This window comes from Pan troglodytes, chromosome 4 (assembly GCF_028858775.2).
Source record: "Pan troglodytes isolate AG18354 chromosome 4, NHGRI_mPanTro3-v2.0_pri, whole genome shotgun sequence".
Lineage (NCBI taxonomy): Eukaryota > Metazoa > Chordata > Mammalia > Primates > Hominidae > Pan > Pan troglodytes.
Genome location: NC_072402.2, coordinates 169,811,296 through 169,838,944, shown reverse-complemented (window position 1 = coordinate 169,838,944; position 27,649 = coordinate 169,811,296). Strand labels below are relative to the sequence as shown.

At 49.7% G+C, this 27,649-nt stretch overlaps 1 protein-coding gene across 2 annotated transcripts in view; it reads left to right on the top strand.

Moving 5' to 3' along the window:
• The window catches only part of STK10 (serine/threonine kinase 10), a 144,869-nt gene that overhangs the window by 11,043 nt on the left and 106,177 nt on the right, over positions 1–27,649 (top strand). For both annotated transcript variants that reach the window (XR_010157046.1, XM_016954200.4), the window contains exon 2: positions 20,589–20,753. Coding sequence is in view for 1 of the 2 variants with exons in the window: in XM_016954200.4 (XP_016809689.3) it covers positions 20,589–20,753 (165 nt within the window). In the remaining variant the exon portion in view is untranslated. The remainder of the gene's footprint in view (positions 1–20,588; positions 20,754–27,649) is intronic.

The following is a 27,649-nucleotide window of genomic DNA, read 5'->3' as shown; positions in this document are numbered from 1 at the left end:
GAGGCTGGGAAGTCCAAGATCAAGGCTCCCACAGAGTTGGTGTCTAACGAGGGCCTGCTCTGCTTCATAGATGGTGCCTTCTCGCTGTGACCTCACGTAGTGGGAGGGACAGAAGGACAGCTAGCCTTCCAGGGTCTTTTTTTTTTTTTTTTTAAAGACTGCACTCCTTCATCCAGGCTGGAGTGCAGTGGCATGATCGCGGCTCACTGCAACCTCCGCCTCCTGGGTTCAAGCGATTCTTGTGCCTCAGCCTCCAGAGTAGCTGGGATCACAGGCGTGCACCACCACATCTGGCTAATTTTTGTATTTTTAGTAGAGATGGCATTTTACCATGTTGGCCAGTCTGGTCTCAAACTCCTGGCTTCAAGTGATCCACTCGCCTCGGCCTCCCAGAGTGCTGGGATTACAGGCGTGAGCCACCGCACCGGCCTCTGGGGTCTGTTTTACAAGAACACTAATCTCATTAAGACCTAATCATTTCCCAAAAGGCCCCTTCTTCTAATGCTATCACCTTGGAGGTTGGGATTTCAACATAAGAATTTTGTAGGGACACAGATACTCGGACCATAGCAGGGACCAAGTCAAGAGAGCTTTGAATGCTAAGCCAATGAATTTAGACTTGGCAGTTTTGATCTCAAAAAATGTCCTGCCTGCCTTAAGTCCCCCAGGGCCTGATCAGGTCAGCCCATGTAACATTAGAGAGGGACTCTCTTTTGATGGGGGAGGAGGCCATGACCAGAGAGGCGACACAATTGCAGGGTGCCAGAGCCAAGATTCCTGGCTGCCCAAAACTAAGGTGGTCCATGCTGAATGGAGGCTGAGCCAGAGTGGCCGACCCTGGTGACCGAACCAGGTGGGTGTGGGAGGGAAGGCCAGAGCTGTAGTTGGAACCTGAATCAGAGCTGAGGGAGTGAGGTGACAGGTGAGAGGTGACCAGCCCGAGAAGATGTTTGTGAGACAGGAGGCATGAAAGAGTCTAGGGCATCTTAGGAGATGGAAAGAGAGCAGAGAGGATGAGACAGGAAGGCAAGCTCGTGTCTGCTGCGGATCAGAGGTTGTCTGGGAACCTGGAGGAATTCCTGCAGTTCAAGCCTGGCTCTACCTCTTGCAGGCTGTGTGATGCTGAGGAATTTACTTATCTCTGCCTCAGTTTCTTAAGCTGTGAAATGGTGATGGTAATGGTACAATCACATAGGGCTGTTGGAAGATGAAATGAGACAACCCATGGAAACCACTTAGTCTAGGACACTGGAAGAAGTCATGTAAGTGTTAGCTCTAGATTGTTTATTGAGCACCTACTTGTGCCAGGCCCCGTGGGTTCCAAAGTGAACAAGATAGATGAGTAGGGAGTTGACTTTTGCTCAGTTCCTACATGTCCATCATTTATTCTTCTCTTATCCCCATGAAAGGTAGGGGGATATCCTCACTCCACACCTGATGAAGCAGAGACCCAGAGAGGTACAGTGACTTACTCAGGGTCACATAGCTTTTTTATGGCAGGGCTGGGACTTGCATCCAGATCTTTCTGGCCAGGAGCGTGTCTCTTTTCTCTTGCATAGCACAGAGAGAAAGACAAACGGGCTTGTTGGGCAGTCCACGGTCGCTTCAGTGCGGCGTCTGCTCTTGGCCTTGTGGTCTCTGTGCCCAGGAATGTCACCCTTCTTTGCAAGCCTGCCTCAGCTGGATGGCAATGGATGGTGGCCTCTCATGCAGAGGAAGTGGTGAGGGGTGCAGGCAGGACTAGCACAGGAAGTGGCAGGGGAAAAGGGCGGGTGTCAGGGCGGGGAAGCTGAGTGCTCCTGGGGCCCCTCCTGGCACCCTGGTGGGTGGGGCTGCTGGGACCGCAGCAGCCTGCAGTGCAGGGTGTCTCTGGGTCTTGTCAGCAGAGCAGGGAGGGCGAGTGCTGCAAGGCTTCCTTCTCCCTTCTCCCTCTCTCCACCACACTCACCTTCCACTTCACTCTTTCTCTTCCCCTTTCCTCTGCTTCCCCTGTGATGCGTTTTTTCCCTTCTTCCCCCATAGCTTACCGATTTTTTCATACTAACAGACTATAGCAGGGCTGGCACAGTGGGCCACATCTGTAGTCCTGGCACTTCGGGTGGCTAGGAGTTCACGACCAGCCTAGGAAACATAGGAAGACTCCATCTCTTCCAAAAAATTTAAAAAATTAGCCAGGCGTGGTGGCACCAACTGTAGTCCTAGCTGCTCTGGAGGCTGAGGCAGGAGGATCACTTGAGGCCAGGAATTCAAGGCTGCAGCGAGCTGTGATCACACCACTGCACTCCAGTCTGGGTGACAGAGCAAGACTCTGACTGAAAAACAGGTTGTCTGAAAACAACAATAACAAGAAAAAACAGGCTATACCAGAGCCAGAATTAGACACTAAGTCTTGGGGAGAAGGATGGGGACGAGGAGGGACTTTACCAATGCACTGGTGACTGAAGAGTTAACTCCAGCCAGCCTGGGTCAGGTGGTGCAGGGTGGTGGAGGCCAGTGGTGCCTCTGGAAGGAGCTAAGGGAAGCGCAGCTCCTTTCTGCTTCCGGACCATTGCCATTGCGCTGGCGGGTCCCCTACCTGCCAGTCTACCTGTGACTCTGTACAGCTGGCTCCTCCTCATTCTCCGGGTCTCAACTCAGATTCCCTCCTCAGAGAGGCCTGTCCCGACCACCCCTCCCTGACCATGGTGGCAGCTGCCTGTAGATTTCCTTCAGGGCTGTTGTTACAAACTGGGATTCTCTTGTGTTTCTCCTTCTTTATTTTCTGTCCCCTCCAGCAGATGTGAAGTCCCTGAGGACAAGGAGTGATCTTTGTGTCCCCTGCATTTGGAACAGGGCCCGCGGAGGGTAGATGTTCAGTTCATAACTGCTGAGCTGCAGGCGTGCAGTGGCTTGCTCATACCTGTAATCCCAGCACTTTGGGAGGCCGAGGCGGGTGGATCATCTGAGGTCAAGAGTTCGAGACCAGCCTGGCCAATATGGTGAAACCCCATCTCTATTAAAAATAGAAAAATTGGCTGGGCGTGATGGTGCGCACCTGTAATCCCAGCTACTCAGGAGGCTGAGGCAGGAGAATAGCTTGAACCCGAAAGGCGGAGGTTGCAGTGAGCTGAGATTGCGCCACTGCACTCCAGCCTGGTCAACAAGAGTGAAACTCCGTCTCATAAAAAAATTAAACAACAACAACAAAAAATACCTGCTGAGCAATTGAAAGGATGAGTGAGTGAATGCCGGGCCTCGCTTTTTCCCTCTCCCTGGACAGGCCCCGCGTTGTGGTTATGATGTGGCTACACTCGGGAGGCCGCACTGTGGTTATGATGTGGCGCTGGAATCAGTTCTGAGCTTCCTCCTAGCTTCCCTGCCTGTTTGCTGTGTGACTTTGGGCAAGTCACCTCACCCCTCTGATCCTCAGCATCTTGAGCTGTGACGTCTAAATCAAAACAGCCCTTTGCCCCGACTTTGCGAACATTGATGCTTGTGGCCAGCCCTTACTGTCCTGCCTCACACACAAGATGTAAATGTGGCTGTTACTGTGATTGTTGCCATTTCTGTGGGGTGACTTAAGCTGATCTTCCCCTTCCTGGGGCTTGACAGAGGCAGACTGCCTTGAGGCCCTGAACTCCTCCCTTGCCTGTTACACTGCAGGGTGCTTCTGGGTGGAGGGTTCTGGGATCAGCCTCAGTTTGTTGCTCTCTCTGTTATGAAGATAAAATAAGCCTGCATCCCAGCCTGGAGACGGCACAGGGCTACTGGGGGGTCTGGTGGAATGAGTGTAAGGTCTCAGCTCTGTGCCTGCCCCAGGGTGAGTTGTAGTTGAGGGCACCAGAAGTGGAGCATTCGTGCCCTGGAGAAAGAAGCTAATGCTGATGCCTGGCTTCCCTTCACCCTCCTTCCTGGAAAGCTCCACACAGTCTTGTCTGGGAGCCCAGGCCTGACGCTTGGCCCTGTGAGGCAGTTGCCACTGTCAGAGCCAGCATTGTCACCCTGAGGCAATGACCCTTGTCAGAGCTGGCGAGCCTCCCTGGTCAGCCCTGAGATTCTACCCTTGCTTTGCATCTTAGAGGGCCCTGATATGGGGTTGGGGAAGCCTGAGCTCCCTCTCAAGACCCCTTCTTTTTGGGGGCCCTCACTGCCCTCCCCACAACCGCCACTTTGAGGTGATAGGAAACCCATCTTTGAGCTGGGGAGAGGTGACTGGGGCGCCTCTGTTAATGAGGAAACTGGAGCTCCAGACACTGGTGCTGGCCTCTGGTCTGGCTGCAGGACCATCTGCAGTGGCTGGTAGAGGACCCCTGAAGACCCCAGCCCACCCCACGCGGGTCTCCTCGCCTCAGAGGCTTTTTTTTTTTTTTTTTTTGACAGAGTCTTGCTCTGTCGCCCAGGCTGGAGTGCAGTGACGCGATCTCGACTCACTGCAACCTCCGCTTCCTGGGTTCAAGCGATTCTCCTGCCTCAGGCTCCCGAGTAGCTGGCATTACAGGCACGTGCTACCACACCCAGCTAATTTTTGTATTTTTAGTAGAGACAGGGTTTCACCATATTGGCCAGGCTGGTCTTGAACTCCTGACCTCAAGTGATCCACCCGCCTCAGCCTCCCAAAGTGCTAGGATTACAGGCGTGAGCCACTGTGCCCGGCCACTTCAGAGGCTTTTGACCTGGGGATGCTGTTCATCTTACAAGTCTCAGCTCAGCAGTTGGCATTGCTGTGTAACCCTGCGCAAGTGATGTCACCCCTCTGAACCCTGGTTTTCTTTTCTGCAAAATAGGGACAATAGTGCCTCTCACAGTGGGACATAGGCATCTTTACACCTGCACCATCATGAGGCCAGTGCCAAGGACACACAGCCAGATGTGGCAGAACTGACCCAAGCCCAGCGTCACATCTGGATGATACCTAGTGTTGGTGGAACACGGGTATAGCTTGGTCCTGCCATTTGGAGAGCGTTTGACAACATGTAAATCAAGGCCTACGCTTTTGGATGCGGCACCACGTGACCAGGGTGGCATGGCCCCATGATAGGGAGCTGCTCAAATAGAGGAGGGTCCTGTCACTCAGTGGAACATTCTGCCACCCTTGGAGATGACGTTGGGGAAGAGTGTTTTGTGCTCTGAAGGGCTGTGCATGCCATACTGTTTGTTTTTTTTTTTGAGATAGAGTTTTACTCTTGTCGCCCAGGCTGGAGTGCAGTGGTGCCATCTCAGCTCACTGCAACCTCCACCGCCCGGGTTCAAGCGATTCTCCTGCCTCAGCCTCCCGAGTAGCTGGGACTATAGGTGCGTGCCACCATGCCTGGCTAATTTTGTATTTTTGTAGAGACAGGGTTTCACCATGTTGGTCAGGCTGGTCTCAAACTCCTGACTTCAGGTGATCCACCCGCCTCCCCTCCCAAAGTGCTGGCATTACAGGGGGATTACAGGTGTGAGCCACTGTGTCCAGCCATGCTATACTGTTAAGTGAAAGTAAGAATGACCAGTGTATACAGTTTAATCCCAATTTTGTAAAGTATGGAAGAATATATTTGTGGCCAGAGAGAGTATAATGAGTGAATATTTCTAGACTTTCACTCTGGACCCAGCCTAGCCTATTCTATTCTATTCTATTCTATTCTATTCTATTCTATTCTATTCTATTCTATTCTATTCTATTCTATTCATTTTATTTTATTTTAAGACAAGAGTCTCACTCTGTCGCTCAGGTTGGAGTGCAGTAACGTGATCTTGGCTTACTGCAACCTCTGCCTCACGGGTCCAAGTGATTCTCCTGCCTCAGCTTCCTCAAGTAGCTGGGACTACAGGCGTGTGCCACCATGCCCGGCTAATTTTTGTATTTTTAGTAGAGACGGAGTTTCACTCTGTTGGCCAGACTGGTTTTGAATTTCTGACCTCAGGTGATCCACCTGTCTCAGCCTCCCAAAGTGCTGGGATTACACGTTTGAGCCACCACACCCAGCCAAGGACCCAGCCTCTTCTAAGCGCCTGTCACATATAACTCATGAAATGCTCACAACAGCTTCTGGAGGAGGAGCGGTTACATCTTCATTATGTAAAGGTATAAAAGGCTGGGAAGTGAGGACAAAGAAGTCCCCTCAGGGGCACACAGCTGGGAAGTGTTAGAGGTGGGATTGGGAAACAGTTCAAGAACGTCCCACCGCAGAATACCAAAGGCGAGTCCCTTGGATTATGAAAGGCTTTGATTTTCTTCTCTGTACCATTATATTTTTAAGATTGTCTTTAACGCACAGATGTTACTTCAGCACCACAAGGACTGTTGATGGAATAAACAGGCCGCCTTAACCTCTCTGAGGTTTGATACTGTCTCTAAAACAGAGTTCATGAATGGACACGACCCCCAAGGTTGTGGTGAAGATTAAATGAGTGTCTTAAACACGTGCAGGCAGGGGGCATAGGTGGCCCTCCGTAAAGTGCTTCCTTCCTCACTTCCTCCTATTCTGTGGACCCCGGAGTCCTCTCCCCTCTGCAACTCCGCATTGAGTCTCACTGTCCTCCTCTGGGTAGAGAGGAGCCTGGGAAAGGTGGGAGCGGTCCCCTGCAAGGAGGGAGAGCCCATGGGCACCTTTCACGCCTCCTTTATCAGTGATATGTGGGTTGGATTCCCCATTGTTTTTGGAGAGCTAACATCTGAGGGATCCCACATCCCCAGCCAAGTTGGACAGGTTGCTCCCGTTTTCAGCCAAGGCCAAGACTTGGTATCTTTGGGCCAATCCCGTTTGGGTTTCCGTATTTTATTTGCTGGTTCACAAGAACTTTTGCGGCTCAACATTTCCCTGAGCTGTGCCAGGGTGGCTGGCCAGGCTTCCCCTCCCTGAGGGAGACAGTGTTCAAGGCACGTCTTTGGCAGCCATGTCACTCTGCTTTTGGGCTTCATGATCTTTGCCATCCTTACATGTCACTTGTTCTGAAACTTGGCCATCTCATTTGTCGTTGAGCTGAAACTTGGCATGGTGATGATTGATTGGGAAGTGGTTTCTCTCTGCTTGGCAGGACTCAGCTGTGTACATCCTGGCCCAGTCGAAGGCTTTGGCTCCTGCAAGGTAAAGAGGTGCCATCTTTCAAAACTGGAGAACAGCCAGAGATTCAGAAATAGAAATATGTTATGGAGAAAGTCGACTTCTTATCACTTTCCTTTCATCTCTTATGTGGAGGACCTCATTTCTCTCTGTTTGCAGGGAGGCACAAACACCAGTTTTATTCATTCATTCCTTAGTCATTTAAGAATACATACTGAAAAAAAAAAAAGAATACATACTGAGTGTCTGCCATGACCAGAGTAATAGATACATTGGTGAACAAAATAAACATGTTTTTAGGCTTTCAAAAACAAAAAATACACAGTTCCAAGAGAGAACAGTAACAACCGATAGTCAACTGGCTAACCCATAGTGGTTTATTGATTTTTCCATGCGTCACTGAAATTGTTTATGTCTTCATCAGGAAACGAAGGCCTGGTGTCCTGGCTTCTGCAAGCACACTTAGCTAGTAAGTAGTAGAGTTGGGACTTGAGCCTAGGTCCTGTGCTGTTTCCACAAATTGCTCGATAGAAATTTGCTCATTTCTAAGTTTGCCAAGATGGGGACATCGGAGGGAGCGGAGTCGATTCCTGTAACAATAACTTTATTGGCTACAGGATTGAAGGAAGGAGAGAGGCTGATGTTCATAGAACCCAGCAAGGGTAGGCTCAAGTGCCTTTTGGAAAGAAGGGAAGATGATAATTGTCTACTCCCTGGACATACATGTCATTCCTTTATCCCTCTCATACCCACCTAGTCTCATGCACACCCATTCATGCCCCTGCCAACTCACTCTCCCATCCATCTGTCCATCCTTCCATTCATCTGCCCATCCACCCACCCTCCCATTCTTCTGCCCACCCATCCATTCACCCAACCTCTCATCCATTCACCATCCCACTTAATTCATTTTCCCATCCATTCCTCCAGCCCCTACCTCCCATCCATTCATTCCTCCATGTGCTTGTCTGCCCACCTATCTTCCCGTTCAGTCCCACTCCCACTGTTCCATCTACCCACTGGCTCTTCTGTGCCAGGCTCTGTAGGGTAGACTGAGAGGAGTCAGGTGGGCTGAGCCTTTCAGAGATCACAGCCAGGTCAGAGAATCTGTAATGCAAATGCCCAGGGGACAGGGCAGTCTGCGATGAAAACCTTAACAAGGTGCAAAGAGGTTCTAGTCGGGGAGGTGGGCTGGGGTTCTGGGGAAGATGTCATGAGCTAGGCTGGGATTGAGTTCGATTTTGCTGGCTGATTAAACGCAGGTAGGGAGGAGGTGTTCTCTGTGGAGGAGGGAGCATGAAGAGGGCTGGGAAGTAGGGAGCAGGCACGGGGCTGAGTGAGAGGGAGTGGCGGGACCCTGGGGAAGTGGGCAGGGGCAGGTCATGAGGGTGTGAGTGCTGGGCCAGGGAGCTCCGGCGTTAGCTTGTCAGCAGCTAGGAGCCCTTGAGGGTTCACCCTGAGTGTTTCTGGTTGAAGGCCACGGAGGGAAAGAGGGGAAGGAGGGCTGGCACACTGAACAGCTGGGCGGGAGACCCCTGGCATGAGAACTTTGGTGGGCTGCTGAGGGCACAGAGCACTGGGCGGAGAGCCAGAGCTGAGCTCCAGGCCTGCCAGTGCCTCCTAGCTATGTGACCTGGGACAAGTCAGTTTCTCTGCCTGGGCCTCCCTTTTCTCTTCAATAAAAGGCGATAGTGGTACCTCTGTGTACTTCATGGGCCTGTGCTGGAGAAACGCGGGCTGCTCGTTGCCTTGCAGCAAGAGACCATAAGAGGGTTTGGCAGGCCTTTTTCATCCTGAGCCCGCAAGGACCTGGGCCTCCCAAGGCCCAGGCCCGTGGTGCATAAGGCTCCTGTCCTCTGCTGACTCACGCCTGCCAGCCAGGGGCCTTAGTGGGCTCTAAACTCAAGCCCATGTCAGCTGGCCACCCCGGCTCTGTGTCTGCTGTCCTCAGGTCACCCCCTTTGGCTTTATGTTGGGCCCTTTTCCTGCACACAGTCAGTTCTGCTGTGACCGTGGTTTTCTCTGGGGCCAGATTTTCTCTCTCCTAAATAGAGTCGCAGCCCTTCCTGCGATTGACCGCCTTCATCACCATGCAAAGATTAACTGTGTTCAGGCAGGGACAGCACAGCTATACATTGTGTGACACCCAGACCAAGCCCTGCTTTGGTTCCAGTGGCCTGAACCATATTTGATACATGCCTGGCACGGCCGTCCAGAATAAAGACAGGGAAATAGGAACCCTGAGCCCTGACTGCTCCGTTCTTTGGCTCTGACCCACACCCAGGCTTTTCATCTGACAGGTCAGCTGGGAGCCTTCCCTCACGCCTGCCACTCAGCCAGGTTGCTAGGAGACTTCTGTAGCAAATGATCATTGGGTGGGGTTCCTCTGCTGATTCCTTGCACATGTCCCCTTTTGCTTCCTAGAAAAAGAAACCCATGTTTCCGAGACTGGGTCTGGGACAGTGGAGTGAGTTTTAGATGCTCCCTTACCTCTGAAGAGGCATTTTCTGCCAGAGAGGGCTGGGGGTGAACTTTCTACAGTGATGGAAGTGTTCTGTATGTACCTGCTCTGTTCAATACGGTAGCCACAGTGTGGTAGCACGTGAAATGTGGCTAATGCAACTGAGGAACTAAATTTTTGTTTCATATCTATTAATTTAAATAGCCACGTGCGGCTAGTAGCTACTGTATCCGACAGTGCAGCTCATGTGGGTTCCGAAACAACGAGGGTGTCTGTCTCTGAACGCTTAAGGCAAGGTCAGATGAAGTGGTCTCTTTCTATGTGGGAGGCTTCTTTGCACCAGCCCCAGTCTGCCCTCGCTGGGACCCCTGTGGATAATTGCCAGATGTCACTGGGTGAAAATCATCTTTATAAATTGCTTGACTTCATTATGCTGTGTTTTAGCTCGTCCCTGTCCATAGGCACATACAGTTTGCCCAAAGGAAAATTGTAGCCTAGTTACAATTTCATTATCCTATTTTGTTATTTACTATTATGGCTTAAGGATTTTTTCTCATTACTCTATTATCTTCTTGTTTATCATTTAAGGGTTACTTAATATCCCATTAAGTTAATTTAACCATTGTCTTTAGGTGATTTCACCTTTTTTCTATTATTATGGACTAATATAAACTGAACATGATCCTAGTACATTTCTTCTGTTGCCTTTTTTTTTTGAGACAGATTCTTGCTCTGTTCCCAGGCTGGAGTGCAGTGGCACGATCTCAGCTCAACACAACCTCTGCCTCCCAGGTTCAAGTGATTCTTCTGCCCCAGCCTCCCGAGTAGCTGGGACTACAGGTGCGCGCCATCTTGCCTGGCTAATTTTTGTATTTTTAGTAGAGACAGGGTTTCACTATGTTGGTCAGCCTGGCCTCGAACTTCTGACCTTCTGATCCGCCCGCCTCAGCCCCTCAAAGTGCTGGGATTACAGGCATGAGCCACCATGCCTGGCCTGTTGTCTTTTTAAAAGTATTTCCTGGCCTTAAATTCCCAGGAATGAGGGATAATAGGCTGAAAAGGTATTTTCATGGCTTTTAAAACCTATTGCCAATTGTTGTCTTTGAAAGATTGAATCAGTTTCTATTCTTGTCAGTAATGGGTTCACCCATTTTACTACATTGTCTCCAGTGCTGGATTGTCACAATTGCATGTTTTTGCTAATTTATTAAGTGTAAAATGATCCTTTCCACTTTTTTGGAGGAAGATTCTTTTGGCAGAAGAATTCCATAGTTGCTGTTGGCCTCTGTCCTACGTGTTTTCCATGTAGGTCTCCAAATCCTAGATTATCAGTCAGCTCTTTGGTGAGGTCTCAGTGAATGTCACCTTATAGATTATGGTGGGCTTAGGAATGAAGGTGGCCCTTGATACACACGTGTTGTGTGGTGAGGCACTCCTCTAGATATCTGTTCCTTGCTGGAACACCCCCAGAGAGAGGGAACTCATCTCCTTCTTGGTGGCCAATGGCAGGAATCCAAAAGGGAATTTATTGGCTCATGTAACTGAGAAGTCTACGGGTAGAGGCCGCCTTCAGGTACAGCTGTCTCCAGATGTTCCACAGAGCCAGTAGCACTCCATTTATGAGCCCTGCTTCTGCCATCTTGGCCTCACCCTCCGGCAGCCACTCTGAAGGAGTGGCAAGATGGGCTACAAGACCCTTCAGCCTTTCATTCTACCGATTTAGCAGCGCCAGAGAAAGAAAAAGCTGCTTTCCTGATAACTTCAGCAAAAATGCAAACAACTGGCCGAGCGCAGTGGCTCCTGCCTGTAATCCCAGCACTTTGGGAGGCCAAGGTGGGCGGATCACTTGAGGTCGGGAGTTCGAGACCAGCCTGACGAACATGGAGAAACCCCGTCGCCACTAAAAATACAAAAACAGCCGGGCGTGGTGGCGCATGCCTGTAATCCCAGCTACTCGGGAGGCTGAGGCAGGAGAATCACTTGAATCCGGGAGGTGGAGGTTGCAGTGAGCTGAGATCGCACCATTGCACTCCAGCCTGGGTAACAAAGAGGGAAACTCCGTCTCAAAAAAAAAAAAAAAAAAAAAAAGCAAACAACCAAAAACAAATTTAAAGAGCCACCCAGGCACAACCCTGTTGGCCTGCCTTGGGACCATGCCCAGGCATCTCTGAACCAATGGCTGTGACAAGTTTCATTTTCAGGCACCCTTGGTTCAGTCCTCTGATTAGCTGGGCCTGGGGTATGCCCCTGGCCCAGGGTGAGGTCAACCCGCTATGAATCCCTTGGACTCAGAGCGAGGGAGAGGCAGTGTCCAAAGGCAACTAGAGTTTTGAATCCACAAGAGGGAATGGATGCTGGCCAAGTCCCCCACTGCTCCCCAGCCCCAGGGTCAATTTCCCAGCAGCTCTGGTGGCTCCCAGACCTGAGGTTAGGGGTGCCCCCAGGAACAGGCCCCTCTAGGCTCTTTGCTCTTGTGTTCTCATTTACTCTTCTTGAGGCACACCTGTGTCACAGATGAGACAAGTGTCACAGATGGGACCCTGGTCTCTGCATTCGCCTTGGTGGACTCAGCTTCCTCATCTGCAGAGGGGGGTTGGGGAGCTGGAGTTAAGGAGGGGTGGCTAATGTTTTCTCACTGTCCTGAGGTCTGTGATATCAGCTATTTCCCGGGAAGCGGTGGGAGCAACACACTGATCAGTGGGCAGCCGGGAGGGAAGGGGAGGGCCTGGGGGTGGGTCCCCTGCTGGCCTTTGTGCAGCTGACTCTCAGGAAGACCCCAGCCCCTGACTGGGCTGGCTGGGCCCCTTGGGTGAAGCAGTGTCCCTGGCTGGGAGGGTTGTCCCCACCTCCTCCAGGCTGGGCCCCTTGCGGGCACAAGGGGGAGGATTGTTCCCACAGAGGTGCTTGGGCCAGAAAACACAAGTGGCCACTGTGTATCTGCTCGCAAGGGTGTGGGCTGAGGCGTTAGTCACTGCCAGCCAGCAGTGGAAGGCTGGGCCGAGGCTCCCCTCATCGTGCGCTGGAACCCGGCCTTGCTTCAGCCACTGGGAGAGAGGGACGTCGGAGGCCACAGACAGCCGCTTGTTCTTTGTGCTATTCCTTGCCTGCCAACTCCCACGTGGGCCTCATCTACTTGGACCACCCTTAGCTTTCCAAGACTCACCCACTCCCTAAGACGGCTCTCATCAGAGCGTGGAGAGAGTTGGACATCATTTTACCATCCATCCTCCCCCATATAGGGGGAAGACTGAAGCCCAGATGAGACTTTTGCAGAATATACAGGCATCTCTGGCAAAGCTGTCAGATACATGGAATTTGAACCCACATTGGCCGGAATTCAATTCCTAATCCTTTGAACCTGCTGTGTGACCTTGGGCCGGTGACTTCATCTCTCTAAGCATCGGTTTTCTTATATATAAAATAAAGCCCTTAATAGAGAGTTGTAAAAGTTAATTGAAGGGATCAACGGTCTTCTCATGCCCTCTCTCAGCTTTAGTGCCTCAGACCTAGTTTGATTTTCAGGCCCACTTAGGGGCAGGATGGCTTTAGGCTGGAGGCTAGAAGTCAAGGAGAGCTTGCAGCAGTCTCAGCTGGCTCAGCAGTTGTTCTGAGAATGCATTTCATTGGCTGACTTGATCACATGCCATTTTTTTTTTTTTTTTTTTTTTTTTTTAGATGGAGTTTCGCTATTGTTGCCCGGGCTGGAGTGCAATGGCGCTATCTTGGCTCACTGCAACCTCCGCCTCCCGAGTTCAAGTGATTCTCCTGCCTCAGCCTCCCGAGTAGCTGGGATTACAGGCATGCACCATCACGCCCAGCTAATTTTTGTATTTTTAGTAGAGGTGGGGTTTCACCATGTTGGCCAGGCTGGTCTCAAACTCCTGACCTCAGGTGATCCACCTGCCTAGGCTTCCCAAAGTGCTGGGATCACAGGGGTCAGCCACTGCGCCTGGCCACGTGCCTATTCTTGAGCCAATCACTGTGGCCAGAGGGAGCACAGTATTCTGATTGGCCAAGATGAGTCCCTACCCACTTCTAGATATTGTATTTTAGGGACTGGAAATGAGGGCAGGTTGGCCCCTGCTGAAGAAAAATCAGGGAAGGGTGAATTATGATATGGGAGGGCAGTGATTCCCTCATGCAAATTTTCCTAGGCAGAAAATTGCTTGTCTTGTTCACTAGAATTTAGCCAAGTAAATAACAGTTGAATGAATGACTAGGGAATAAGCTGCTTCCTGGCAGTGTGGTGTAGTGAACACTAGGCCGGGAGTCAGGAGGCCACTGTGACAGCTCACGGTCCTGCTGGATTCCCAAGCCTCAGTCTGCTCACTTGGGAAATGGGCACCAAGGCTAACGCTGGCCTTAACGGTTTGTTGGCGGATGACATTCTGGCTGCCTGAGCACTCCTCAGCTGCCAGGCACTCCCTTGCTGTGAGTGGTTGCTATTGGCTGTGATTGTCATTCATCTTTAGCAAAGGGAGATAGAACAGGGAGCTCTGGATAGTCATCAGGAAAGGTCTTTGGGGGAAATGTTTTGGAGGTAAGGAAGGCTTGGATTGGATCCAGCCTTTACCCTCCACCCCCACTCGCTGTGTGACCTGAGGCACATCACCCCACCTCTCTGAATCTTTTTCCTCATCTGTAAACTGGCAATAATATTTGTCTTTAAGGGCTGGATGGAGGATGAAGTGAGAAATTCCGTTTAAGTCCTGTCCTGGAACACAGAGAGTGCTCAGTCAGTGTTAGCTGTTTTTATCATCAGCCGTATTACATCCCCTGTGGCCTCAAGGTGATGGATTGCTGCCTCAACGAGGCTTTGAAAGAATTTAATTTTGGCAAAGTCACTTTTTGGTCCGTGGTTCCTACTAACCTCTGTCTGGCAGGTTCTGGTCTCCATGGAATCTGAGTGAGGTGCTGGGTAGCGGGTGTGCCTTGTGTTGACACTGGCACTGGCTGGGGCCTGGCTGTCTGGTCAATGCTGCCTTTCAGGATGGTGGGCAAGGCAAGGTTTGTGCAGTCCTGGAAAATGGTCCCCACCTGGGCCTCCTCCACCATCAGGAGACAACATCCCTTTTCAGGAAACCCAGGTAAAGGTGACATGCGGCCTTCTTTGCCAGCTTTCAGGACTGAAAGATGAGTGATTGAAGGGGGGCCCTTGGCCAGCTCAGCATGGTCAAGGTGGTTGCCTTGGTCACTGGCCCTGGCTCTAGCCACTCCACTAAGCCTTCAACCTTCCTCTTGGGAAAGGAGCAGAGCTGGTGTAACCTCTCTTCTGGGTTTGGAGAGGAGGAAGGGGAGGAGTAGGAAGAGAAAGAGGAATGTGTGCAGAAGGAAAGGATTCTTTCCAGCCCTCTGGTGGGGATGTACAGAAATCAGCTTTACAAGGAATGAAAAGGCAGGGACACAATCAGTTAAGACTATGTGTGTGTGTGTGAGAGAGATAGAGAGAGCAAGTGAGTGAGCAAGCACCAGATAACTTAAATGATGGGTTGCTAAGGCATTCTAAACAAGCTTTTTTTAATTTTAATTTTTATTTATCTATTTTTTGAGACGGAGTCTCGCTCTGTTGTCCAGGCTGGAGTGCAGTGGCGCAGTTGGCTCACTGCACCTCCACCTTCCGGGTTCAAGCAATTCTCCTGCCCCAGCCTCCCGAGTAGCTGGGATTACAGGCACCCACCACCCTGCCTGGCTAACTTTTGTATTTTTAGTAGAGATGGGGTTTTACCATGTTGGTCAGGCTGGTCCCCAACTCTTGACTTCAGGTGAGCCACCTGCCCCAACCTCCCAAAGTGCTGGGATTACAATCGTGAGCCATGCGCCCGGCCTAAACAAGCTTTCAAAATTGAGTTTAGGGGAGAAGTCCCCACAGAGTTAGAGCCACATGAGCTGGTAAATTCTAGGACAACGACTGGCTCTGGAAAATGGCCCATCATGAAATGTCCTTCCCTGAACTGGGCTCCTGGGCCCAGTGTGGAGGCATCCCAGGCTCTGGCCTGCAAGGGACTTGGACGGAGGAAGAATGTGGCCACCAAGAGTGTGCACACCTGGGCATGGGACTGCCTTAGTTCCAAGCCCACTCTGCCGCCTCATTCCTAGGGTACTCTGCCTCGGATCGGTCTCCTCATCTGTCTATGAGATATTGACAGCACCACATTGTAGGGTGATCCAGGAGATAAATGCACTAACACATATAAGCAGCACTGACTAGTGCTGCGTGCAGAGTGGACCAAGGGTCCACTCCAACATATTATTATCAATTACATAATATGACAAATGGCATATTATTATCACTGCATGGGATCCTGGGGACTTTGCAGCTCAGTTAATGAAAGAAATATTTATCTAAACTGAGAATGAGTGTACAGAAAGCAAATGTGGAGAGAAATTGCCTGCTTGCACCACTCCTCAGTATTTTTTTATTTTTTTTTTGAGACGGAGTCTCACTCTGTCACCCAGGCTGGAGTGCAGTGGCGTGATCTTGGCTCACTGCAATCTCCGCCTCCTGGGTTCAAGTGATTCTCCTGCTTCAGCCTCCCGAGTAGTTAGGACTACAGGCGTGCACCACCACGCCCGGCTAATTTTTTGTATTTTTAGTAGAGACGAGGTTTCACCATTTTGGCCAGGCTGGTCTCAAACTCCTGACCTCAAGCAAGCCACCCACCTCGGCTTCCCAAAGTGCTAGGATTACAGGCGTGCGCCACCACGCCCGGCCCACCCCTTAGTATTGCTTCCTTCCAGAAGGCTCCTTGGTGGGGTTAGGTGCCCTCTCCCACACCCCATCATAAGCATGCTGTCTCGTCACTTTCAGTAGAGGGCTGTGTCTCTCTAGCTAGACTTTGAGCTGGCCAGGGAGAGGGTTGCTCTGAGTGTCTGTATTGTGGGCGCCCTGTGCAGGGCTGGCCCAGTAGTGCTCTGTTAAGTGTCTGTTGGCATCTGGTCTTAGAGACTTCTAAGTGGTGGAGATTGTAGGGAGACCTTGTACAGTGGTGGAAAGTGCAGAAAATTTTGACATTAGAGGATCCTGATGCAAATTCTGGTGCCACTCCCCTAGTTCCAATCACATTTCCCCTCTGAACCTGGACTTGCACGTCCGTCTGTGGAATGGGGGAAACTCCAAGCCTCGGGTCCCTGTGATGACAGGAATGAGTGCTCATTGTCATCCATAGGATGCTAGATGTGCAGGAATAACTTGGCCAGCCGGAATTTCCGGTGCAGTCAGGTTCCAGAGTTGTTATGGAAGGCAAGGGTGGAGCGTGATCAATATTATCCTTAGGAAGGTGCCACGGTGGAGACTAAGCTATAATATGTTCATTCAGTCCAGAGGAGCTCGTTTTCCCTGTGCTTTGCAATAGATTGCTGTTTAAGGTCTCCAGATGAGCAGCGTGCTTTTAGGGGCCTTTTTTTTTTTTGAGATGGCATCTCACTCTGTCACCCAGGCTGGAGTGCAGTGGTGCGATCTCGGCTCACTGCAACCTCCACCTCCCAGGTTCAAGCAGTTCTCCCACATCAGCCTCTTGAGTAGCTGAGATTACAGGCATGCGCCACCACACTTGGCTAATTTTTGTACTTTTTAGTAGAGACAGGGTTTCACCATGTTGGCCAGGCTGGTCTTCAACTCCTGACTTCAGGTGATCCACCTACCTTGGCCTCCCAAAATGCTGGAATTACAGGCATGAACCACCGCACCTGGCTAGGGGCCATTTTGTAGGGAAATGTGTTTGTGTCTTTTTTTTCTTTCTTTTTTTTTTTGAGACAGAGTCTTACTCTGTCGCCCAAGCTGGAGTGCCGTGGTACAATCTCGGCTCACTGCAATCTCCGTCTCCCGAGTTCAAGCAGTTCTCCTGCCTCAGCTTCCTAAGTAGCTGGGATTACAGGCGTCTGCCACCACGCCCAGCTAATTTTTGTATTTTTAGTAGAGATGGGGTTTCACCATGTTGGTCAGGATGATCTCAAACTCCTGATCTTGTGATCTGCCCACCTTGGCCTCCCAAAGTGCTGGGATTACAGGCATGAGCCACCGCGCCCGGCCTTTTTCTTTCTTTTTTATTTATTTATTTTTTTTGAGACAGAGTTTTGCTTTGTTGTCCAGTCTGGGGTGCAGTGGTGCCATCTTGGCTCACTGCAACCTCTGCCTTCCGGGTTCAAGCAATTCTCGTGCCTCAGCCTCCTGAGTAGCTGGGATTACAGGTGCTTACCACCATGCCCAGCTGGTTTTTTTGTATTTTAGTAGAAATGAGGTTTCACCATCTTGCCTAGGCTGGTCTCGAACTTCTGAGCTCAGGCAATCCGCCTGTCTCGGCCTCCCAAAGTGCTAGGATTACAGGCATGAGCCACTGTGCCCGGCTGTTTTCTTTTTTTCCTGTCACCCAGGCTGGAGTGCAGTGGCAAGATCTCAGCTCACTGCAGCCTCCGTCTCCTGGGCTCAAGTGATCCTCCCGCCTCAGCCTCTCAAGCAGCTGGGACTGCAGGTGCATGCCATCATGCCTGGCTAGTTTTTGCATTTTTTTTTTTGTAGAGGCGGGATTTCGCTCTGTTGCCTGGGCTATTCTTAAACTCATGGACTCAAGCAAGCCACCCGCCTCAGATTCCCAAATGCTGGGATTGTAGGCGTGAGCCACCGTGCCCGGCCATGTGTACTTGTTCAACACCGGAACCCCATGCAGCAGGGTGGGTGAGATGCTTGCTGCAGCATTCCCCACCAACGTCCTCGCAGGATCCTTGGGGAGCTGTGGGTCCTTACCTCCCATTTCCCAGACACCAGCTCCTTGTGTGCAATGGGGTGGGATTGCTTGCTCCATTTACATGATTATTTCTCTCTCTTTTGAATTGTGGTAAAATATACAGAACATCATATTTATCATTTTGGCCAATTGTAAGTGTAAATTTAGTGGCATTAAATCAGTTCACAACTGTGTAGCCATCACTGCTGTCTACACCTCAAAATTTTCATCATCCTCTACAGAAACTCTGTACCCGCTAAACAATAACTCCCCATTTCCCTTTTCTAACCCCTGGAAACCTCTATTCTACTTTCCACTTCTATGATTTCAGCTACTCTGGGTACTTCAGGTAAGTGGAATTATACACTATGTTTCCTGTGTCTGGCTTATTTCACTTTACATAAGGTTTTCAGGATTCATCCATGTAGTTTGTGTCAGAATTGCCTTCCTTTTTGTTCCTTTTTATGGCAGAATATTTTAGTGTGTGGATATACCGCATTTTGTTTATTCATTCATCTTCTTTGTTTGTTTGTTTGTTTGTTTTGAGATGGAGTCTTGCTCTGTCATCCAGGCTGGAGTGCAGTCGCATGATCTTGGCTCACTGCAACCCCTGCCTCCTGGGTTCAAGTGATTCTCCTGCCTCAGCCTCCTGAGTAGCTGGGATTACAGGCGCCCATCACCACGCCCGGCTAATTTTTGTGTTTTTAGTGAGATGGGGTTTCACCACGTTGGCCAGGCTGGTCTCGAACTCCTGACCTCAAGTGATCTGCCTGCCTCGGCCTCCCAAATATTCTTCATCTATCGATGGACACTTGGATTGTTTCCACACTTTGGCTGCTATGAGTATATAAATATCTCCTTGAGTCCTTGCTTTGAGGTTTTTTTTTTGGGTATATACCTATGAGCAGAATTGCTAGGTCCTAGGATAGGTCTATGTTTAACCTTTCGAGAAACTGGCAAACTGTTTTCCACACTGGCTGCACCATTTTACATTCCCACCAACAATGCACAAGGGTTCTAACTTCTCCAGTCCTCACCAACACTTGTTATTTTCCATTTTTTAAAATTATAGCCATCTTAGTGTGTGTGGAGTTTTCTTACCCTCTTATTCCTCACATAAGGAAGACTTGTTTTGCCTAGGTGACATGCATGTACGAAACAGTTCCGTTGTAACTGGTGGGCACTTACGCAGACTGCCTTTTCATTCTACTGTTAGTGCATGTGAAATGTTTCAAATAAACGCATCAAACATTCCTATCACAAATTTTAAACAAATTTTAGGCCAGACTCAGTGGCTCACACCTGTAATCCCAACATTTTGGGAGGCCGAGATGGGCGGATCACTTGAGGCCAGGAGTTCGAGACCAGCCCAGCCAATATGGTGAAACCCTGTCTCTACTAAAAACACAAAATTTAGCCAGGTGTGGTGGTGCACATCTGTAGTTCCAGTTCTCGGGAGGCTGAGGCAGGAGAATTAGCTTGAACCTGGAAGGCGGAGGCTGCAGTAAACAGTGATCACACCACTGCACTTCAGCCTGGGCGACAGAGTGAGACTCCATCTCAAAAAACAACAAAAAAAATTTTTAAACAGATTTAAAAAAATTTTTTTTCTTTTGGGATGGAGTCTCACTCTGTCACCCAGGCTGGAGTGCAATGGTGTGGTCTCTGCTCACTGCAACCTCTGCCTCCCGGGTTCAAGCAATTCTCCTGCTTCAGCCTCCCCAATAGCTGGGACTGCAGGCACATGCCACCACACTGGCTAATTTTTGTATTTTTGGTAGAGATGGGGTTTCACTATGTTGGCCAGGCTTGTCTCGAACTCCTGACCTTGTGATCTCCCTGCCTTGGCCTCTCAAAATGCCGGGATTACAGGTGTGAGCCCCCGCACTTGGCCTAGATTTTAAATTTTAAACAGAGTGAAAGTACCCTTTGAATGCCTCCCTATTTCTGGCCCCTCCCCAGCCTGCTGTCAGGCAGTATCTTTCCTGAGTTTTCCATACATTCACAGATGCTTGTGAGCATGTATGAAGGCGTAGTTTTCCATTTTTTATGCAAAAAGTATTGTGCCATTTTTATTGTTCAATGACTTGGGATTTTTTCTTTGTTTTTTACTGAACAAATCAACAGTCTTTCCATGTTGGTATTTGTAGAGCTGTGTCATTCTTGTATTTTTGTTTATTCCATAGTGTTGTAGGGGTGTATGGTACTTACTCTTAAGTACAGACATGATGTGTGGCTATTGTTAAGAACAATGTACGTTCCGGTTCAGCATCTGGACATCCGGCCTCTGTTTTCACACTCATGCAGGACTGCGGGCTCACGTCCAAAGGTCAGTTTCCTGCGGAGCATGCCTTGTTGACCTCCTGTATCTCCTCTTTGCAGGCCAAGAATAAGGAGACGGGTGCTTTGGCTGCGGCCAAAGTCATTGAAACCAAGAGTGAGGAGGAGCTGGAGGACTACATCGTGGAGATTGAGATCCTGGCCACCTGCGACCACCCCTACATTGTGAAGCTCCTGGGAGCCTACTATCACGACGGGAAGCTGTGGGTAAGGCTGCTGCCCTGCCTGTCCCAGCTCAGCCCCCATGGCCTGGTGCTCTGGAGCTAGCCTGGTCCTGAAGTCTTCAGCTCTTTCTCAGCATCTGCTTTGAGGACGAGGGCTAGGGCAAGGAGATGGTGAAGTAGGGAGCTCCTGGCCACTTACCCACCCTTTCCTGTGGTGCCTCCCCCTTGGGAGTAGAACTAGTGATTTGGAACAGAAAGCGCTATTGCCTGGCCTCGAATCCCAGCCCTGCTGTTTACAAGCTGAATAATCCTAACCAAGTTCCTAACCTCTCCATGCCTTAGTTTCTCCATCTGTAAGGTGGGGCTAATAATAGTACCTAGCTCATAGAGTGATTACTGCGATTAAGTGAGTTAATTCATGATAGGTGCTTGGAAGAGTGCTGGGCACGTGTAAGAGCCCGGTAAGTGTTACATGCAGATCCTTCTCGATGGCTGCACTAAAGAAGGGGGCTCTTTACCAGCCCCCTATTCTCCATCAGCATCCTCACAGTGTGGTTGTAGCTTCAAGCCCCATCTTCCAAACTCAGCAACACCCCTCAACTTCTTTTTTTTTTGAGATGGAGCCTCGTTCTGTTGCCCAGGCTGGAATGCAGTGGTGTGATCTTGGCTCACTACACCCTCCACCTCCCGGCTTCAAGCAATTCTCCTGCCTCAGCCTCCTGAGTAGCTGGGATTATAGGCATGTGCCACCATGCCCAGCTAATTTTTGTAGTTTTAGTAGAGATGGGGTTTTGCCTTGTTGGCCAGGCTGGTCTCGAATTCCTGACCTCAGGTGATCCGCCGGCCTCGGCCTCCCAAAGTGCTGGGATTACTGGTGTTAGCTACCACGCCCAGTCCTCTTCATTTTTTTTTTTTATTCTTCCAAAGAAATCCATCTTCTGACTGTGCCCTTCTCTACTGTTGGGCATTTAGGCTATTTCCTTTTCTTTCTTTCTTTTATTTTTATTTTTATTTTGCTCTTATAAACAACTCTGTGATGGACATCTTTGGATTTTTTTTTGTGTCCTTTTTTTGTGTCCTCTGAGAGCTTTTTTATGAGAATTTTTTTTTTTTTTTTTTTGAGATGGAGTCTCACTCTGTTTTCCAGGCTGGAGTGCAGTGGTGCGATCTCGGCTGACTGCAACCTCCGCCTCCTAGGTTCAAGCAATTCTCCTGCCTCAGCCTCCTAAGCAGCTGGGATTACAGGTGCATGCCACCACGCCCGGCTGATTTTTATATTTTTAGTAGAGACGGGGTTTCACCGTCTTGGTCAGGCTCTTCTTGAACTCCTGACCTCAGGAGATCCACCTGCCTCGGCTGCCCAAAATGCTGGGATTACAGGCGTGAGGCACTGTGCCCAGCGAGAATTTTTAAGATTCTTAAATGTCTATTGCCAAACTGGCCTCACAGAGCCACTTTTGATATTAACCAAAGGAGATCTCCCATTGACCCACCCAGCCACCCACTTTCTGTCCATTCATCTTCCTCTCTGTGCATACAGCATTTGTTGGCCTGCTGACTATGTACCCATTAAGAAAAATAGCTATTATGTTTCTATTCCCGTTATTGATTGTGGCTGGGTACCAAGTTCATAACTTTCCCAGGTCCAAAGATACTACTCATAGTAGCTAGCATTTATTGAGAGTTTACTGTGTGCTCGGCCTTTTGCTGTGAGTTTCACTTGCATTATGTGGTTTAATCTTCATTCTGTGAGGTTGTTGCTTTATCCCATCTTACAAAAGAAAATGAGAAACAAAAAAGCTATGTGAGCTGCTCCCCAGGCCACACAGCTAGCAAGTGGCAGAGCTGGAAAACCAGGTAGAGCCAAACACAGTTTGTAACTAGACTGCGACTGTCATGCTGTTGTTTAAATAAATACACTAGACTTTTCTGTCCCTAAATTGTCACTTTAGGCTGGTGCTTTCTCCTCCAGGCCCACTGCTGTGGCCAAGACCATTTCTTTCCCTCCTCTATTGTAGCTGCCCTGACAGCCTACATTTGTTACTTTGTAGAAGGCACCAGCTCCTCCGATTTGCCTTTTAGACACTATGAGATCAAGGAAGGTGGCCCTGGAGCTGGGTAGATAAAGAGGGGGAAAGGATGGCAGGCAGGAGAGACAGCGTGGGCAGCGGTGTGGAGGCATGAAAGGTACAGCCTGTTTGGGAGATGGCTAGTCTAGGGCCAGGGCAGCATGTGGTGAAAGATGAGGGTGGTAAAGTAATTGGGGGCCATGTTGTAGAAGGCCCTGCATGCCAAGGTGAAGACTTATCCCTCCATCTTTTACTGCAGTGGTTCTCAAAGTACAACCCTTGGATCAGCACACCCTGGATCTTTGTTAGACATGCAGGTTATCAGGCCCCTCCTGAGGCCCATTGAGTCAGTAACTTTGAGATGAGGCCCAGCAATTGGCGTTTTAAGGTAGGGCCCAGCAATCTAAGTGACTCTGATGCTCGTTTAAGCTTGAGAATCACCGTTTTAGGTAATGGAGACCCAGTGGTACTTTTTTGCAGGGGAGAGGCATATTCTGTGTTACAGAAAGAAGTCAGGTTTGAGAGGACAAGAGAAAAACATGGAGGCAGTTTGAGAAGTGGTAAGAATAGACTAGGCCAGAAGCCCAAGGATGTGATGTGGAACATCATCTGGTCAGGGGAGGCTTCAGAGGAAGGGACATTTGAACGGGGTCTTGCAGGATGCATAGGAGTCCTCTGGGGAGATAAGAGAAGGAAGAACAGTCAAAGTAGAGGGACCAGCAAATGGGCAAAAGTGTAGAAGGGAGAAGTCCAGAGATACAGGTTGAAGGATGCACCAACCCTTTGATATCTCCTTCTGTGTGATGGTTCTCAGGCGCGTCTTGTGACCAGGCCTGGGCCTCTGTGGCTTTAGGAGCCCACTTTTCCATGTGGATATCTTTGACAAAACCAGTTCTGGACCTGGGGTCTGCTCTCAGGGACTTTGGGATGAGAAACTGGCTGTTCCCCAAGTGTCTTAGGTCCCTTCTATAGCCATGGCAGACAGGGACAGACTTTCCCCCGAGTGGGGTGGAGGTCATTCACCACACCACCCCATGTGCAATTTGACAAGATTAGCTCATTTTTGTTCAGAATTTGTAATCATGGCAAAATCCGTCTGTGCTTCCTTATCACTACTTCTGCTTTTGAATATCAAATGGTGCAAGTTGGAGAAAAACAAGCCAAAATGCTCTAGACCAGTAGAACTATAATGTGAGCCACATGCATCATTTTACCTTTCTTTCTTTCTTTCTTTCTTTCTTTCTTTCTTTCTTTCTTTCTTTCTTTCTTTCTTTCTTTCTTTCTTTCTTTTCTTCTTTTTTGAGATGGAGTTTTGCTCCTGTTGCCCAGGCTGGAGTGCAATGGCGCGATTTCAGCTCACCACAACCTCTATCTCCTGTGTTCAAGAGATTCTCTTGCCTCAGCCTCCTGAGTAGCTGGGATTACAGGCATGCACCACTACCCCTGGCTAATTTTGTATTCTTAGTAGAGATGGGGTTTCTCCATGTTGGTCAGGCTGGTCTTGAACTCCCGACCTCAGGTGATCTGCCTGCCTTGGCCTCCCAAAGTGCTGGGATTACAGGCATGAGTCACTGCACCTGGCCTATATGTATAATTTTACATTTCTAACAGCCACATCCAAAAGAGCAAAAAGAAACAGATGAAATTAGTTTCAGTAATATAATTTATTTAACCCAGTGTATAAAAATATGATCATTTTGACATGTGATCCATTGAAAGAGTTATTGAGCTATTTTACTTTTTTTCATTCTAAGTCTTCAAGTCCAGTGTGTATTTTACACTTTTAGCACATCTCAATTTGGGAGCTAAATTTTCATCAGAAGTCCTTGATCTGTGTTTAGATGTCATAAAATTTACTGTTGAGAAAGGTAGATTCACACACCCAAGTTGTTCCAACATTCTTAAACGTTTCCCAGTAACTGAACCAAGTCTCAGTTTTCAAATTTAAATGAATTAGAAGAGAATGGAATAATACATTTAGGTCTCTACCCTTGCCACATTTTGAACGCTCAGTAGCACGTGTGTTAGTGTCTCCCATATTGGACGGCATAGACAGTGAAGCTCTAGATGACTCCCAGGGCCCAAAATGAGTGACTGCAAGAAGGCCCGGGCTGACCTCGTGAATGTCCTCTGCTAATAGCTACCCCCATCCTCCACCCCCAGCCCTGAGCCAGATTTTGGTCTCTGGGCAAATCTTTCAATGGCCGGGGGGTCTCTTTTCCAACATGTATTACAGGAGCAAGAGTGAGTTCTTTGGGAAGAAAAGCTCTGGTGTCTGGCATTTGGCCCATTTCTGAATGCACATATCTCCACCTGATCAGTTTCAAGCTACCAACTCGATGTCATTAACAGAGTTGGGAAGGCCTCTGGCCTCACGGAGCTCAAAGTCTAGTGGCAGAAACAGACGGTATGAAAGCCAGTGAAGAAGTAGATGAGAGGACTTGGGCAAGTGACAAGTGAGTGGAAGAAAAATCAGTGGGGAAATGCAGTAGGCATTCCTGGGTAGGGTCAGGAGCAGGTGCTGTAAACACGATGGACAGAGAAAGCCTCTCTCATGAGGTGACATTTTAGCTGAGAGCCAAAAGACCAGATGGAGGCAGACCTCCAAATGTGTGGGGGCAGAAAGTGCCAGGTAGAGGGAATCAGAAGTGCATAGGCCCTGAGGCAGGAGTCTGCAGAGGACCCCACAGAAGGTGTTGCGGCTGGCGCGTGGTGGAGGGAGAGCGGCAGAGTAACGTGAACCGAGGCTAGACTGTCTGCGGCACATGCTGCTGAGCAGCTACTAAGTGGAAGGCCCCATGGTGGGGGCTGGGGATTCATCAGTGAGCAAGAGGGAAACGGTCCTCATCCTCATGGAGCCTCCAGTCTACATGTGGGAGACAACTAACAGTGCATGAACACGTAACTCCAGCAGTGATCAGGATGGATATAAAATTGGGAAGTGGGCCAGGCGCAGTGGCTCACGCCTGTAATCTCAGCACTTTGGGAGGCCGAGGTGGGTGGATCACGAATCAGGCGTTTGAGACCAGCCTGGCCAATATGGTGAAACCCCGTCTCTACTAAAAATACAAAAGTTAGCCGGGCGTGGTGGCGTGTGCCTGTAATCCCAGCTACTCAGGAGGGTGAGGCAGGAGAATTACTTGAACCCGGGAGGTGGAGGTTGCAATGAGCCAAAGATTGTGCCATTGCACTCCAGCCTGGGTGACAAGAGTGAGACTCTGACTCAATTAAAAAAAAAAAGAAAAAGAAAAAAAAGAAAAACGCAAAGGTCGGCCTCTGAAGCCTGCAGGTTCGCAATCCGTCTCCTGCCTGCCACTTACTGTGAGACCAGAGCTATTTCCTTCTGTCCTTGTGCCTCAGTTTTCTCAACTGTAAAATGGGGATCTTCACAGTAGTGCCTGTAGGAATAATTGAGCTAATAGTTGTTTACAAATAGAAAAGGTCTATAACAGGGCTGGGCACACAGAAACTTCAGTAAGTATCAGCTGTCACCTTCATCGTGCCTCTCCTTCACTTTCTGTTCTCTTTGGTCCCCGGCACGGGGCCTGGTGTGAAATCTGTCCATGGTAGATATGTATTGGAGAGATGAAAGGAGACAGGACGTGCCTGCCCTTGGTGGGGCAGGGGTCTGTCGCGAGCAGCCAAAGTCCCTTTGGGGTGGCCCAGCCCAAGAATGCTCCCTAAGACTTCCTGATGAGGAAGTTGGCTGGCGCCGTGGTTACCCTCCCTGAAGGAGTGACTGTGGGCCTTTCTCAGTGTGGCTTCTTGCCTCAAACTGAGCATTCTGTAAAGAGGAAGTACTGGTCCCAGGATCAAGAGCAGGGCATGGATGGGATGACCCTGCTGTCCACATGTGTCCCTATATGACCACACGTTGCTGGCCAGGGTTTCTGTGGCTTGTCGTCCTGGGCTCAGAGGCCAGCCCTTGGTCATTGACAGAGATTGCATATCTGACCTCAAAACAGCCAAAACTGTAAAGAGAATGTGACACCCGGAAGTAGCTGACAGTGCTGTGTACTTTAGAAAGTTGCTCAGTGTGGCAGAAGGGATCTGGGGCTGGAGTCAGGAGACCTGAGTTCTTATCTCTTTCTTTTTTTTTTTTTTTGAGGTGTTGTTTCGCTCTTGTTGCCCAGGCTGGAGTTCAGTGGCGTGATCTTGGCTCACTGCAACCTCTGCCTCCCAGGTTCAAGTGATTCTCCTGCCTCAGCTTCCCGACTAGCTGGGATTACAGGCATGCACCACCACACCCGGCTAATTTTTGTATTTTTAGTAGAGACGGGGTTTCGCCATGTTGGCCAGGCTGTTCTTGAACTCTTGACCTCAGGTGATCCACCCTCCTCAGCCTCCCAAAGTGCTGGGATTACAGGCGTGAGCCACCATGCTGCCCAGCCTAGGAGACCTGAGTTCTGCCTGGGACCAACTAGCTGTGTGACCTGAGATAAGCATCCTTTCCTGGGCCTCTGTTTCCTAATCCATAACTCTAGGTGCTTGGAAGGGAGGATCCCAAGGAGGTCTTTCTTTTTTTTTTTTTTGAGACCAAGTTTTGCTCTTGTTGCCCAGGCTGGACTGCAATGGCGCGATCTCGGCTCCCTGCAACCTCTGCCTCCTGGGTTCAAGCGATTCTCCTGCCTCAGCCTCCCGAGTAGCTGGGATTACAGGTGTCTGCCACCACACCCAGCTAATTTTTTGTATATTTAGTAGAGACGAGGTTTCACCATGTTGACCAGGCTGGTCTTGAACTTCTGACCTCAGGTGATCCACCCGCCTCGGCCTCCCAAAGTGTTGGGATTACAGGCGTGAGCCACCGTGCCCGGCCCAAGGAGGTCTTTCAACGGAGTCTGCCCATTTTATCCTGGCCCTTGTATCTCTG